This window comes from Anguilla rostrata, chromosome 1, assembly GCF_018555375.3.
Source record: "Anguilla rostrata isolate EN2019 chromosome 1, ASM1855537v3, whole genome shotgun sequence".
Taxonomy (NCBI): domain Eukaryota; kingdom Metazoa; phylum Chordata; class Actinopteri; order Anguilliformes; family Anguillidae; genus Anguilla; species Anguilla rostrata.
Window position 1 is genome coordinate 19,952,133 of NC_057933.1, and position 15,465 is coordinate 19,967,597.

General features: G+C 41.9%; 1 protein-coding gene across 1 annotated transcript; it reads right to left on the bottom strand.

Moving 5' to 3' along the window:
- Positions 1–61: 61 nt before the first annotated feature.
- On the bottom strand, positions 62–10,396 carry LOC135251328 (basal body-orientation factor 1-like). Its single transcript, XM_064328669.1, has 11 exons — positions 10,085–10,396; positions 9,426–9,678; positions 9,034–9,099; positions 6,446–6,589; positions 6,274–6,354; positions 5,668–5,738; positions 3,138–3,282; positions 2,174–2,640; positions 1,453–1,557; positions 478–543; positions 62–298 (listed from the first exon to the last, which is right to left on the bottom strand). Exons 1-11 carry the CDS (start codon positions 10,123–10,125, stop codon positions 199–201), a joined length of 1,539 nt encoding a protein of 512 aa, XP_064184739.1. The 5' UTR covers positions 10,126–10,396; the 3' UTR covers positions 62–198.
- Positions 10,397–15,465: the final 5,069 nt, after the last annotated feature.

Here is a 15,465-nt window from a genome sequence, read left to right on the forward strand (position 1 = left end):
TGCCTCCTCAGTTATGCTTACTGACTGGAGATTTGCAAAGATGACCCAGAAGAATGACCCGTTACATACGGCCATGTTATAAGGCCCTATCTTTATTTGGAAGTAGAGAAAATGACTGGGCGGATCCTCATCACTGCTTCTGCAAAGGTTCATCCGGTTTAGCGTGGTTTTGGTAGCGACGAGATGCTCTTGTTTAAATCACATGGTCTTAATGTCCGGCAGCCCTCTGGGCTCAGGGGGCAGGCTGTACAGGGGTGCCTGGGTAATGAACGTCACGTGGAAGGGCTCCTCTGCAACCCTAACCAACACACAAAACAATAACATTACACTTATGGAAAATTGCCTCCTCGTTCAATCAGACCCTTGCAACAAAATGCTTTTGTCTGCTAAACGTGGTCATGGGTGGGGGGAGAAATCAATTTATGAACATTGCAATTTTAAAGCCAAAATGCCCTCAAGCATTTCTTGGTGTCTCACCCTGGATCTCTGCCATTTTGGTTTCTTTCAGGGGATTCAGACAAGGCTGGAGGTTGGGTGGGTTTCCTTGATTGAAAAAAGAAAAAGAACTGTGTTGGAAACCACTGCTGAGGCACTTGTCCCAGTTACTCTAGCTCTACACCGAGACTAAAATCTGCTTGACTTGCAGATGAAGTGCGGCTTACGCTCGTGCACAAAACGACTTTCAGCTCATTTACTTCAGCACCTGAATGCCCTGGTGTGACAAAATATCAGAATGAATTTGACAGGAATGCACTTGCACCCCTTTGCCCCTCCCCAAAAATTGATCTGTTTTTCAGCTGGTGCCCGACCGCAGGCGTTCAAAGCACCAAATAAACCACTGCTGCACGTGAAGTAGGGCACAGAGGCCAAAGACGCCTCGCTGGGCCAGATGTTTGTTTCCCAGCACACGACTCTGCGGCCGCCTATTTTTACTATTGTACCCGAGCTCCCTTTCTTCGTTCTTTTAAAGCGGCTGGATGGAAAAGAAAATTGGTTTTAAACCTAACTGCTGTTTTACGGCATCCTCTCTCTGCTCGGGAAGGGAGCTGTTTAAGACATTAAGAAGAAGGAGGAGTGCCGTTCACACAGCAGCAGCGTTTGTACTCGTTTGGTGTGATGTGCTTAAGTCACACCACTTTATTGTGGCAGTGTTCTCATTCTCTTGTTTTATGATGATCCTGATTCTATAATGACTCTGGGAAGCTGACCTCAGGCAAGACTTCTGGCACAGAACTGGATCCAGTGGTGCTTGGCAGTTCAGTGGCCTTGTCATTTATGCACCCAGTATTGAAAGGGATGAGTTGGGATGGCAATATTGACAGTGCAGTAGACTCGTGCAATAGTAAATTGGGGTTAGCTTTGAGCCTGCAGGCCACCTAGGTTTTGATTAGTCTTTCTGGTACGTCTGTCACAAATGCAGCGCTGAGCAGTGGATTTTGTCAGGGGAGGTACCTTGTTCTGAGGCCGTTCATTTTCGCAAAGAGCAGCCGCAGAACTTTCTCCTTCTCCTCCCATGCAAGTTCAGAGATGTCCACCTTGGCGCTGTGCAGATGTCCCCTAAAACAGAGCGAGAGACCTGAGCCTAAACAGACTAAGCCACAGAATAAAGGAGAAGGGGTCACAACAAAGGCTACTTTGAAAAAATATACTTGAAATTGGCTTTCTGGATTCAAAGGTAACAATTTCTATAAAACTTTCTATAAAACTTACATAGCATGATAGACTGCATGATAGAATAAAATATAATTACTGAAATACTTATTGCACACTGAATATGCTAATCGACCCTGATCCTAGAGCACTGAAACCATGTGGGCACTGCAGCTGTCTAAATGGCCCTGTGCAAACCTATTTGCTTACTATATTACTGCATGGATGGGCCCCACGGTCTGGTACTGAATCTAAACCATGGCAGTACCGACTATGGCCAGCAGCCCAACAGGGCAGCGCACAATTTGTGCTACAGTAGCATCGCTGTCAGGGGCTTCTGAGGACAGCATGTTTTCTGCACTTTCTCTAATTAATGGCGAAGCGCCGATCAGGATAAAAGCATTAAAAAATACAAAAAACTAAAGAAGAATGTTCCTTTGTTTAAGGAGGCTATGTGCTTAGATCACTGCAGCTCTCTTGGACTCCTGAGGAGGCCCTACTGTATGAAACGAGCAGGTCGCACCAGTTCTCTGTGGCGTCCAGGTCAGTGGTGCTGCTCTGGTTCTTGTGGAAGGAGCGGATGCGGGGGTGCTCCTGCTGCCCGCCCCAGGCCATGCCGTGCGGTGGGTAGGACTGTCTGTGCTGCTGTCGGCTGGCCTGGATCTCCTGCTTCACCTGGGCCAGAGCCTCCTGGAAGAAGACCTCCAGCTCCGTGCGCTGCTCCACCACGCTGCGGGCGAGCCGCTTCACCCTGTTCATCTCCCGCTCCCGCATGGCCAGCACCTTCTGCAGTTTGTCCATCTCCGCCTGCCCGGCCTCCGTGCTGACCAGCGCCCTCTGCTGCACGTCCTGCGTCTCCTTCTCGAACTCCCCAGCCATGCGCCCCAGGGCCCGCTCCAGCACCGCCACCTTCCCCTTCAGCTCCACCACCTTGTCTCTCTGCTCCTTCAGCTGTGAGACGCTGTCCTTCAGCATCAGGTCACAAGTCTCCTGGAGATGGGGGAGGGGTTACCAATGACAGGTTAGGAGGACCATGAAAAAACACACGTGAGCTTCTTGTCATGTGTGCCTGGAGATTGACTGACCTGACCCAGTCAATGCTGCGTCTGTCCAAGAAAGCACATAATTTGGTTCTAGTCAAGCTTGTCAACAGTGAACCACTGATGGATGCATGAGTGTGAGTGTATTTGCCTAAGGTAGTGGTGCCCAAGGAAACTGAGACCCAGGCACTGAAATGAAACCAGGGCCTGTGGAAACTGCAGACCGCAGCTACTAGCCGCTGGGACTGGCTGGCACTGTCGGCTCAAGGGGGAAAATGAGGCCGCTGGGAAAACAAGCACAAATAAATAAAAGTGGGGAAGCACCATCTGAAACGTCCTCACCAAAGGCTAAACATAACCGGCATAAACACCTTCCTGAGGTGAATCCTCCTGGGCTTGGGCTGCCCGCGGGGCAGGCTGCTGCTCACTGCATGACCAGAGGCATACCTTGTGCTGCATAAGGGAGTGATTCTCCTCCGCGAGTGCGACTGTCGCTCTCCTCAGCTCCTCCACCTCCTTCATGTGGTAGCTGAGCGCCTCGTTCAGACGGATGTTCTCCTTGAAGACCGAGCGCGATGCCTCGTCCAGCTGCCTGTTTTAAGAGGACACGCTAAGTTTTGAGACAAACAGCGGCTTCTTTGTTACCATTCGTCCCTAAGCCACTTTGTCATCTAGAAGGCACTCATTTGGGTTGTGTGATGTATTGCAAACGCTTACATCATTTTTTCCTCTATTCTGGCCCTGGAGTGCCCGAAAGGTTTCTGGTTTTTGGTTTTTGTTCCACCTTAGACCCATAATTGAGTTAGCTAATTGGTTTTGTGAGTCCTTCCTCTTGAAAAAAAAATCATATACACACAGTGCAGTCCATCAGTATTTGGACAGTGACATGATATGTGTTGTGTTGGCTCTGTACTTCGGCACACTGAATTTGAAATGAAACAATGGATATGAGGTTAAAGTGCAGACTATTAGCTTTAATCTAAGGGTATTTACATCAATATCAAGTGAACCATGAAGGAATGCCTGGCCTTTTTATGCAGTCGCCCCATTTTGAGGGACCTGACAATTGGCTGCTCAGCTGTTTCTTGGCCAGCTGTGTGTTGTTGCATCATTAGTTCATGCACAAGATAGCCAACAAAAGTTGATTCTAGGTGTGGAATTTCCATTTGGAATCTGTTGGAGTCTCAACCAGGACCAAATACGTGTTGTTAAAGCCACACCATCATTGGGTGGAAAAATTGATCAGACAAAGCCAAAGCATTGGTTGTGTTAAAATCAACTGTTTTGTACATTGTTAAGAAGCAAGAATGCCCTGGTGAGCTCAGCAATAGCAAACAATCTGGTAGACTATGGGAGACCACTGTCGTAAATGATCAAAGAATACTTTCAATTGTGGAGAAAAACCATATCAAAAAAACTCTCCAGGATGTAGGCATAGTTGTGTCAAATACTAAAATAAAGAGAAGCCTGCAGCGGCATAACCTCAGAGGGTTCACTGCAAGATGTAAACCACTGGTAAGCCTCAAGAACAGAACGACCAGAACGACTTTAGAGTAAAGTACATAAAAACATTGTTCTGGAACAAACTCTTATGGACATATGTGATGAGTATTAACTTATGCCACAGTGATGGAAAGAGAAAAGTGTTGAGAAATAAAAGAACTGCTCATGATCCAAAGCACTTCATTTTTGAAGCATGTTGTGTTATGCCTTAGACATGTATAGCTGCCATTGGAACAGGCTGACTTATCTTTATTGATGATGCCACTGCTGATGGCAGTAGCAGGATGAATTCTGAAGTGTACAAACACTTTACCTGCTCATATCCATCTTCAGCCTCAAAACTGATAGGGCGGCATATCACCTTGCAGTTGGACAATGACCCCAAATACACTGATAAAGCAACCAAGGAGAACTAAAAATGTGAAATGTTCTTGACAGGCTAACTCAATCACCTGACCTGAATCCAACTGAACATGTGTTTCACTTGCTGAAGACAACACTGAAGGCAAAAATCTCCAAAACAAACAGGAACTGAAGACAGCGGAACTGAAGAGAGCATTGCCACAGAGATACCCAGCATCTGGTGATGTCTATGGGTCACAGACTTCAGAAGGCAGTCATCTGATACAAAGGATTTGCAACCACATACTAAATATGACAACTCTAAGATTATGCTAATTTGTCCAATTTCTTTTGGTCCTCTAAAATAGGGGCACTGTGCATAAAAAGAGCTGTAATTCCTACATGAATCACTGGATATGGATGCAAACACTCTTAAATTAAATCTGACAGTCTGCACTTTAACGTCATAGTCATTGTTTCATTTCAAATCCAGTGTGCTGGAGTACAGAGCCAAAACAACAAAATCTGTGTCACTGTCCAAATACCTATGGACTGCATTGTATATCATTATGTCATTATCCTGTGTGTGTGTGTGTGTTTGTGTGTGTGAAACATGCCCCACAAAAGCTGCAGGGCTGTGGCCCTCAAAGGGTGGAATTGAAAAAACCGCATAATTTATGATGAACAACACCACAGAAATGAATTCCAAACAAGCTCAGATTTGCTGACCAACACTTGCAACCAGTCCTGAGCTAATTTTCTTATTGTTGGACAGCTAAATTTGTATTGAGTGACCCATCTTATTCTATGCCTATGAAACTTACATTACTCATCTTACCCTCATACAGGTCTGTGAAATTGCTAAACTGCAGTGCACCCCAAACAGCTGTCCTCAAGGTTCCAACTTGTAAATGATAGGGGCCTCTTAATATTGCAGAATAACCTTACCTACTGAGAGTGTATCTTTGGCTTAGGTGATGTACACTATCTGCTGGAAGACAAACTAGAGTGGTCAAGATAATAACCTTGTTTTCTATAAATATTTATTTTCCTTCACTTCTTTCCTGGGGAAGGTTGGCCCTGCAGGTTGAAATGTAAAATTAGCCTGTAATTTGCTGGCGGACGCACTCACACAATGGCCTCGTTGTGGGCTCTCTCTGCCAGCTGGGCGATCCTCTGCTCTGCCTCCTTCTCCAGGCGAAGCTGTGGGGAACACAGCACTTAGCGTCCCTGTACCTTTCTGCATCCTGTTCTATGCCTGGGTCCTTTCTCTGCTAGAGCGTAACATTTCTCAGAAGGTCTTACAACACTGCAGAAATGCTATCGAGCTACTGCGACATCGCTGTCACATTACTGTGGGCTATGTATCCGTGGCTGGGTCTCACACCATTCTCACTTCCAGCATTCGCTTGACAGTGTTTATTAAATTCTGCTTCAGAATTGCAGCACATTTGGCTGTGTTCTCACCTTTCCAGTTTTCTGCAGCACAAATTTCAATCTTTACTGGTCTTGGGGTGAGTCGTAGACCGGCCTCTAGACTGTACTGCATTAGCAATATTTTGTACTTGTAGTCAAGTTATAATAAGATAAGTTGATGGTAAAATTTTGTTAATATTTGCAAACCATGTGGGTTTCTATGCAGCACACATACATGTGACTCTAACTACCTAGGAAAGAGCTATACACATGAGGTCCAGGGTAATGTGCAAGCAGATTCCTGGATTTATGACATCCGTACCTTCTCTCTGAAGAACTTGTGCTCCATTCTTGATAGACTTTCTTTGTGACCCCTATCTGCATGATCCATACTCTCTTTTATCTAGGTTGAAAAAAAAGATTATTCATCCCCAATTTGAGCAATGTGCTCAACAGAGCAGTATTTTGAATATAACTGATCTGACAGATCTTACATCACTCAGCTCCTGTTCCATGTGGGCTTTCTTCTTCCGGAACTCTTTGATCATCTTGAGTTCTCCCTGAATCATACGGAACTCACCAGATCTCTTGCTGAAGGTCTCTTCCAGTTCATTTATCCTGAGTTTGTATTCAGCAACCTGAAACAGCCAATCACATGCAGACCACACTTAGCCAGTACTACAACCAAGATGTTGACCCATGACCCATAATACGCCTGAGCACTGAACCCTGCCTCAGTGTCTGTATTTTTGTACAAAATGTGATCGGGTCAAGCTTAGATCTCTCACCACATCACAAACCTCCCCTCTCAATTCTATTTATTGCAATATATATTTTCAAGGATTAGTCATTGTACATTGCCACAACAATGAACATAACGGACAGTGAACATAATGGACAGGTCATGTTTTCCCTGATTTAGCCAAGAAGACACCCCCCCCCCCCCAACAAAAACTCAAAAATGCATTGTTTTTGTTGGAATTTAAAACAATATACACCCATTGTCTTCATAAAAGGGGGAAATTATGGAACTAGAAATAGAAAGGAAGCTGGTACTCTTGGAAAAGAGTATGACCTAATCTTCCAGGAACTGAGGAGTACCACTTATAACTGGTGGCAAAAACTAACAGAGCTCAGCAGCAACATGGCCATTGGTCTTTCACAATCCACCCCTCTGAATTTAAGCTCCTGCTGCACAGAACATGATGCAGGTCACTGAAGGGCTTCTGTTGTATTTTCGGCAAACACTGAAAGGCGCTACTCCTGCATTGCTGTCCATCAGCTGTTACAATGGTGTGCATGAAAGGAAAGCAAACGAAATCATACAAAGGAAACAACTATGTTTTAAGAGACTAAATAATTTTATCTGACTCGAGTCAGACCATTATGAAGCATTATATTTTCAGCATTCACTGAATATCTTAACGTACATCCATTACAAACAGCCAACCTTGAAGAAACTTCTAATTGTATTATTTACTTTATACTTGCTAATGCTATACTAATGCTTTATACTTTAGGATCATACTGCTGAAAAGCCATTTCCTCCTCTTTCTACTCTATATTAAAACTTGCCTTCGATATTTTTAAAAGGTAAACAAAAGAGTAAATAACGAGTTGCTGATAAGGCAACATGTGAAATGTGCTTCAAATAGCAACAATTTACCCATTTGACAAATCATAACTATTAAACTGAAGCATCTCATTGCAGATTCCAATGCACAGCACTAATTGTTCATACAGTTCAACTGACGAAAATCCTTCTTTAAAAGTAATTTGAGCTGTGGTTGCAATGCTTTCTTCTGTCTTTGATGTATTTTAACAGCTGTAACAAAATGGCCCCCACCCTTTAGACTAGTGGAAAACCCTGGTGTGATCATTGTTTGGCAGACTTACTTTCTCACCCTTTGGAGTCATATGGTTGACTTTTTAGACAAGTAGCAGGTTTCAAGTGAGCATGGCATTCTCTTGTGTTTTTTTTTTTTGTCATCCAATAGTTTCCACTACCAAAGTCTCTTTTTCAGTACTCTTTTATCTTTTCACATAAGACCAATGGGTTCAGCATGCAGTGGCATCTTTATACAATACTTTCCTAATTAGTCCTATATGGGCTAATGTGACACTGCCATGCTTTTCTAAACTGGTGATGTTTCAAGCTGGTCCAGACCAAGCCTCCTTTTTCCAAAGGTTATTGTTTTACCAGGATAAAATAAGAGATGATGACAGAAAACATTCATTATTCAAACCTGCATGTTTATAAGTTAAGCTATTTCAAAAAGCCAATTAAACCAATGCAGCACTGATCAAGTCACTTGTCTTGTCCTCTCAAAACTATAGTGGATTACATGAAAAAAATCCTAAACAGCATCTCTGTTCTAAAGTTCAGTCTTCAAAAAGCAAGCCTCCAAATCAAAAAAGCTTAAGGCACACTGGTAATTTAGAACAAACAATCCATATGACACGTGAGACACAGAGCTTATAACAAAATTTGTATGCATGTTCCCAGTCCGATGCAGGTTTTAATTATGTGTTTTTAAAGACACGGGAGGAGATTTACGTAATTTTAGAGTGTATGTATGAAAATTTAGGGGTTTTGGCTTTTTTGTTTTCATTTTTTGTTTGTTTTGTTTTTAAATGAAGGCAGTATGTGTATAATTAAAAAGAACACTTTGGGCAAGGCACAACTGTGTGTTTTTGAGAGCTGCATGTTTTTAACTGGCATATAACAAACAACGTACACCCACGATTTTAAGAAGGACAATGAATATGATTTATTAGACATTTTGTTTGGCAGAGTGTAGAATGATGAACATCGACAGTGCCAGCAGGTTTGGTCAAACATACATATATTTCTTGCCCATTTCTGACCTGTTTGCTCTGAACTGTCTCGTCACACCCTGTTCTTAGAATGTGGTCATTATGTTTATGTAAAGAAAGAAATGTGACTTTTATTATTGTTGGACACTTTACAGAAATGTGTCATAGCCATAGTATATGCCCATAATTTACTTAAACAAACAATTCCTTATAAAGCTGTACGTTTAGTGAAGCATCAAAATATTGTATTTACAGTACAACTTACCAATTGCTCACTCTCTTCTGCAGCTTTATTTTTTTGCTCTTTTAATTGTTCTTCCAGTTGTGCAATCTGAAAAAAATGACATGAAGAATAAGTGAATAGAAAATAAAGTGCAGGTGCATTAAGTCAAAATGCCCTGCCCAGGTTAGAACTAGTGATTCTAATTGTGATTTTCGTTTTTTTCGCTTGCATCTGGCGTGATATTCTAATATTAGAAGTATAATATTATAATCTAATATTATGTTAGGTGCCGTTCGCTATTATAGCTTACCTACATTATAGGCTACTGTAATGTCAATGATATTACTGCATAGGCCTTAGACGGTTGCCGTTATTTCTTTAATACAACCATACCTTTATTTAATATGTAGCTTATTTTACAATTTTTTTCAAACCTTTTCCTCTTTTTCAACATCCTTCCTCTTCAGGAAACTAATGATGTCCAGGGTGTCCTTCTCCGCACTGTACTGCTGGTTAGTAAGGTCCTCGTTGGCCCGTGCAAGTTTCCGTGCAGCATCGCGGTAGTCCGTGCGAGAGCGTTCGATGACCTCCAGTTTAGCTTCCCAAAGGGCCGCATTTGCTTTAGACTTGTCAATGTCCGACTCTTTATCATTTTTGGGCTCCTGCTTTCCATCCTTCTTTCCTTTTCTATATACAAAATATGGATTAAGTGCTACAACTGTGATGCGGCTGCTAACACGTTAACCTGTTATATCTGTATTTGATACTATTTGGTTGTCCCTGAACACCATGTTCAAAATTTAACTCAAATAGCCTATCTTAAAGTTAGGCTATGTCCACTAGCGAACAGGCTACTGCAAGTAACTTGCCATAGACTTTATTTGGCTTGACATTCAAGCAAAGAAACAGTTTCAGACTCATAAAATAGTGTAGCTAAATTTATTTATTCACGACTTTTTCCACAATACGACTAACATTGGCTAGGACTGCAGGCATACCGTTAGATACAATGCACGACACATTTTCACAATTTTCGACTGTTAACAGCATTAAATACAACATCCATTGATTGCTAACTAGCCTACTAACTTACCCCTTCCCTTTCTTTCCCTTCTTTCCTTTCTTTTTAGGCATTGTTTACAAATGTAGCTTATTTACTTCAAAGAAATGAATGGTGTCCAACACCCTTCACACTAAAGCGTCATGTTTACGGGTGGTCGCCATAGAAATGCAATCAAATACGCTGACGTTATACAGAACCTCACTTGAGTATTTTCTTGGTCAGACAAGCAAGGCTGAGCTACATTAAACCTTTAACTCAACAATTTCTACTCTTCAATGTCAATAGAACGCGCGTGAACAAACAGGAGTTAGATGTGCTGTGTACGTGGAAAAAAGCTCCAGTGTTAATGAATGATAACATACCACGTGACGTTTTACACATTATAGCCTACAGAATACACCGGGGTGTACGAAGAATGAACTTTATTTGAAGTAACGTTAGAAGAGGAGTTTTAGCATTTAGCAAACTGATTGTTATATCCACGTGAGGGTTAACGTTAAGGGAGGTGTAGTCGAGTTAAATATTATTTCGCTGTATCTCGAAAGATAACGTTAGCTACCTATTTCCTAATTTGTCCAGAACGACTGCATTTTTCCTGAACTTTGCAAGCTAAGCTACTTCTACTGCATGTAAATGGTGCATAACGTAAAGATGATTGTTTAACCAACTCCCCTATATTATGGTTACAAAATTGCTGCTTATTTACAACCGACAAACGGAATGTTTACAATGTTATGTCTATAATCGTACAGATAGCCGACATTAGCTCATGTCATCTATCATATCTGTCGACTCGCTGTATAACAGTATTTCTGCAGTAGGTTATGTGGGGCAATTGGAGCGTCTCTGGAAGTAGGCTGGTTTCCACAAGAGTGGGAGGACATTGCATCAAACGAATTTAGACAGGGATTTCCCTAACTGACTTATTTTGATATACGAATTGTTATCCATTATTATTATTATTATTATTATTATTATTATTATTATTATTATTGTGTAAAGTGAACAAATAAGTGTCATAGGGTGTTCACCAAATTACAAAAGAACAGCCCTGGAGATGCGTGCTACACTGTAATAAAATATTTCCTTGTGAAGTATTCTTCATTTACTTTTGACAGCAGTATTGATTTTTTTGCATTTTATGTCTTGCAACATTTATATGTTCAACTGTTTGAATATTTATGTGCTGTATATGCGGGCAGAAAATGTCTTTCTTAAAACCATTTTTCACATACATTTTTGCATATTTGTGTTACAATAATCATATTTTGCACATGTAATCAGCCATCTCTGCTTTTATCAACTGGAAAAATGATATCTAGCTATATGGCTAGGTATGGTGGGCATCTTTTGGAACTGGTCTCCTTGCTTTTAAGTAAAAAAAAAAATGTGGCGACACAATCATTGGATCGATAATGTAGCTTACAGAATATATTTTATGCAGTAAAATATATGTACAAAAATATTCCAGTTTTAGCAAGAACCTCTGCCCAGCAGTCCCTAGGTCTATGATGTGGAAGGGTGTGGATGGTACGGGAAATGGTCAGTATTTTTAGGTTTGTCTGTAGTTGCTTTTGTTGGCCACAAGAAAGTCCTGTATAAATGCCAGTTTGGCTTTTTGGTAAAACATACTTAAATCACTTATTGATAAATCACATTTTGGCAGTAGATAGTGCTTGATACGGCCAGGAGTTAATTTTGCTACACAAAGGGGAACATGTCTTGAAATAGTCAGTATTCACTTTGGCACCTGATTATTCAAGCTTTGCCAGAAATGTAAGGCTTACAGCTGCCCAAGGAGACTCCTTCCCTTCAGTGCTTGACTCTGCTGAAGCCATAAGCTTGAGCTGATGACCTCTTGGATTAAGGTAAACTTTTATGATTGCCACAGTGACATATTCAATCACTTAATCACTGGTGTCTGAGTTCCAGAACCACCTGTAGCATGATCTGCAACAGTCAAAGCACACTTACTGTAATTGCACCTATGAACAATTCAGATGCTTTGCATGTCGGGTAAATGTATGTAGTATTTTGTTTTCAGCTATGTAACACCAAGCATATAGGGGGTTTATGCATCAGTGCCATGAGAATAATACAGCTGCTAAATCCATGGCCATACTTTGCCGGGTCATCCTCATTGAATGTTGTTTGATATCCTTTACTGACACACAACCAACAAAGTTCATCTGGCAGAATGAAAAGGCACAGCAACCTTTCAGCGAACTCCAAGCCAAACTAACCACTCCAATCAAAGTAGTCCAAACCAACAAAAAAGTGTTAAACCTTTCAACTTTCTATATTTACTCACTGGTTGTCCAGGCATAATGAAAAGTATAAAGTACATCAACATCCGTAGAAGGAATGGGAGGAGGTTGGCAAAAAAGAAATAAAACTGCATTGTGCAGGCAAGCAGGCTGTAATATTCCTAGGCTGTCCTGAGAAGAACCTCTGGCAGCTTCCAGAATGTGAAGCCATAAAAGAAAATGTCCCCATCAGCCTTATACATGGATTACATAAGTTGTGGAGAAACCACAAAAGTTAAACAAATTGCAACTGACTTGGCAGATTCCAAGAAACCTTAGAAGTCTGGAATAAACAAAGTGTAGTTAGAGCTGAGTTTTGATCTGAGGCCATCACAACCTGTCACTCAGTCCTGAGGCTCACAAAGTACTGTAGCAGATCAAAAAACTGGATGTTGCTCAAAGAGCATTCCACAGATAGCAAAATAGAAAAAGTATATCTTAAAATGTCAGGGTGTAGCTTCTGTAAATCTAAGCGTATAGTAGATGGCACTGGCAGCATGTATTGAGACTGGCTACTAAATTTAAAGCTAATTGCTATGAAAGGGAGCAAAAAACTGAAATAACCCCATGCTCAACTAAGCTGTGATTATCATTGGCATCGTAATGACATGGTTTGGGTCTCTTCAATGCACATCCTGGGTAGGACACCCACAAACTAATTCCTGAGGGTACCAAATGTTGGCTATTAATAATAGATGCAATGGTGAGCTTTTAAGCATGATGCTTGCATTTCAAAGCCATTTAAGGGGTCCTTCATGTTTGAATACCTCCCTTCTTGGTATGCTAACATGGGTACATGAATACATTCCTAACAAGGATCACACAGGTTCTTAGTTGCCAGCTTATGGTCTTTTTATATGTATTTTAAGCTAATGCCACTTGACCAGCTTTAATCAAGTCAGGATGATATATTTCTTATTTATGGAATTTTGCTTTTGTGACAACTTTATATCCCCCATTTTTGCTTTTTTGAATTCTAAAATATATTTTGGCCTCTCCCATTGTTAACAAAATCATCATGAATTTGGTAGAACACACAAACGAGCACATCCTCTGTAACCTGCAGGCTACAGCCAAGAGCTGCTTTGTTTCATCGTTTTCGGCCAGGCAAATTGCACAGTCAGCATAGCACTTAAACACTTGGCACAGGTAGACTTCAGGTGCCTGATAAATGAGAGGAGCTAACGGCTGCATGATGAGGCAGGAAATATCCTGGTGATGGAACTCCCCCTCCCCCCACCGTGAGATAATATTCAGTTGTGTGTATCTGTGTGAGACTCCTGGTTATAGTCAGCATTGGCATGGTTCGAGGATTGCATCACTACTCAAAGAACTAGAGCTTTAACTGGACCTGCTGTGTCTGAAGTGTGCCAAGACATTGTGCTTTATGTCATGGTCAATATGTCATACTCATATTTCATGTTTGCACATTACCCTCGGTGTCAGTTTTGTCTGACAGCTGTGTGCGAGGGATTCTTAGCTGAATGGTTCTTTCCCCCTCTTATTCTCATTGAAATGGCTATAAGATGAAGCTTGCCAGTCTTAGGGTTTGGCAGTAAGAGCTGACAAATTGCTTTTGTTTCAGTTTTTGCAACTCAGCGTGCAGCAGTCATCTCTGCCCATCTGAATTTCGCTTGTCACGGATTTGCCTCTCTTTCAAAAATCACCAAGTCACAGCATGAAGGTACAGTATTTACAGCATAAATTTTATGAGAAATGTAAAGAACAGCACGTAGGATCACACATTATTAGAGATGGTTTCAATGCATAATTTCTAGTAGTCAGGTCTTAAAGTAATTATACACAATGCATTGCGCATTCATTTTCTTTGTTTTCTTAGCCCAAGTGCCAACTATAATTGTGACTGAAAACAAGGATTTTGACAGGTTTTAGCCCACTAATGTTAACCCTTGGATAAAGTGTTAATCACATCCTACATGTGACAAAATGCCAAAACCCCAACAACGTCCACTAAGAGTTCCCCTGTGCCCTGTGATGTTTGTTGGCTGTCTGAGTATGTATTTTAAAATGCCTGATGTGCTAAAAAGGCATAGGACTTGTCAAGCAAGACCAGTTGGTAATTATGTATTTAATATGACTATGTTTTTTCCTGTAGGCAAAAATATGTTGGAGAGGAATTTCCCCCCCCCAGACATACTACTGTAGGAAAACAATGAAGAATATCAATAGCCTTTTGTGCAGTTAAATTTGCGTGCATGAAGAGCATACAATAAGCATGCAGACAAGAAACTTTCTCAAGGAGAGAGTGATTCTTATGGCCTCTTCTCATTTTAAAGTTACCTCTTAAATGCGCTTATAGACACTGACCAAGGGCGCAGCACCGTTGCCATGGCAAGATAGACTATCCCTAAACTGACAGAAGTCACTAAAAGGTCCTGTGCATGCATGCTTGGAGAGGGAGAAAAAGACCATGGCGGTTTACCACAGGATTGGAAAAAAGGCCGCAGGATTCGGAAAAAAATGAAGGGGGTGCAATATTTTTAGTACAAATTACAGCGTGGATCACTGCACTGAGCAGTGGACGGACCCGGACCTGGAATGGCGTGAGCCGTGAGCGACTGTGCCAAGTACCTCCCATCCCACTATGTCCTTTCTGTGGACCTCCACTTAGTGCTGCGATAATTCTGGTCGGGGGGACCTCCGCCTCCTCATTTTCCAGCGGGGTTTGCACGGACGTCGTCAGTTTGCCTCACTTATCCTTGTGCGGTAAACCAGGTTCATTTGCAGCGGTGAGCAGGGAATTCTGACAAAGCAGAGTGGCTAGCCCGATGGGCCTCACGTTTGAAAAAAAAAAACCCAAAAAATAAAACCGCAGAACTACGAGTGTCGCAGCCTGCCCTTTGCTGCGTGCCTGTGCCTCTTGCGGGGAATATGACAGGCTTGAGAAAAGCCCTCTCTAGCTTTGAGCCCAGTTCAGTCAAGGTCCCCCAGTTGGCTGCGGGTCTGCTCTGAGCTACAACACTGCATGCTAGCTCTTAATATCCCAGTGCAAAATCTGAAGAGATTATATTTGAGTGACATCAAGCGAGTGCGTCGCTGATAAAGACGCTCCAGCTGTTAAAGCCGTGCCAGCCACCCACCTAA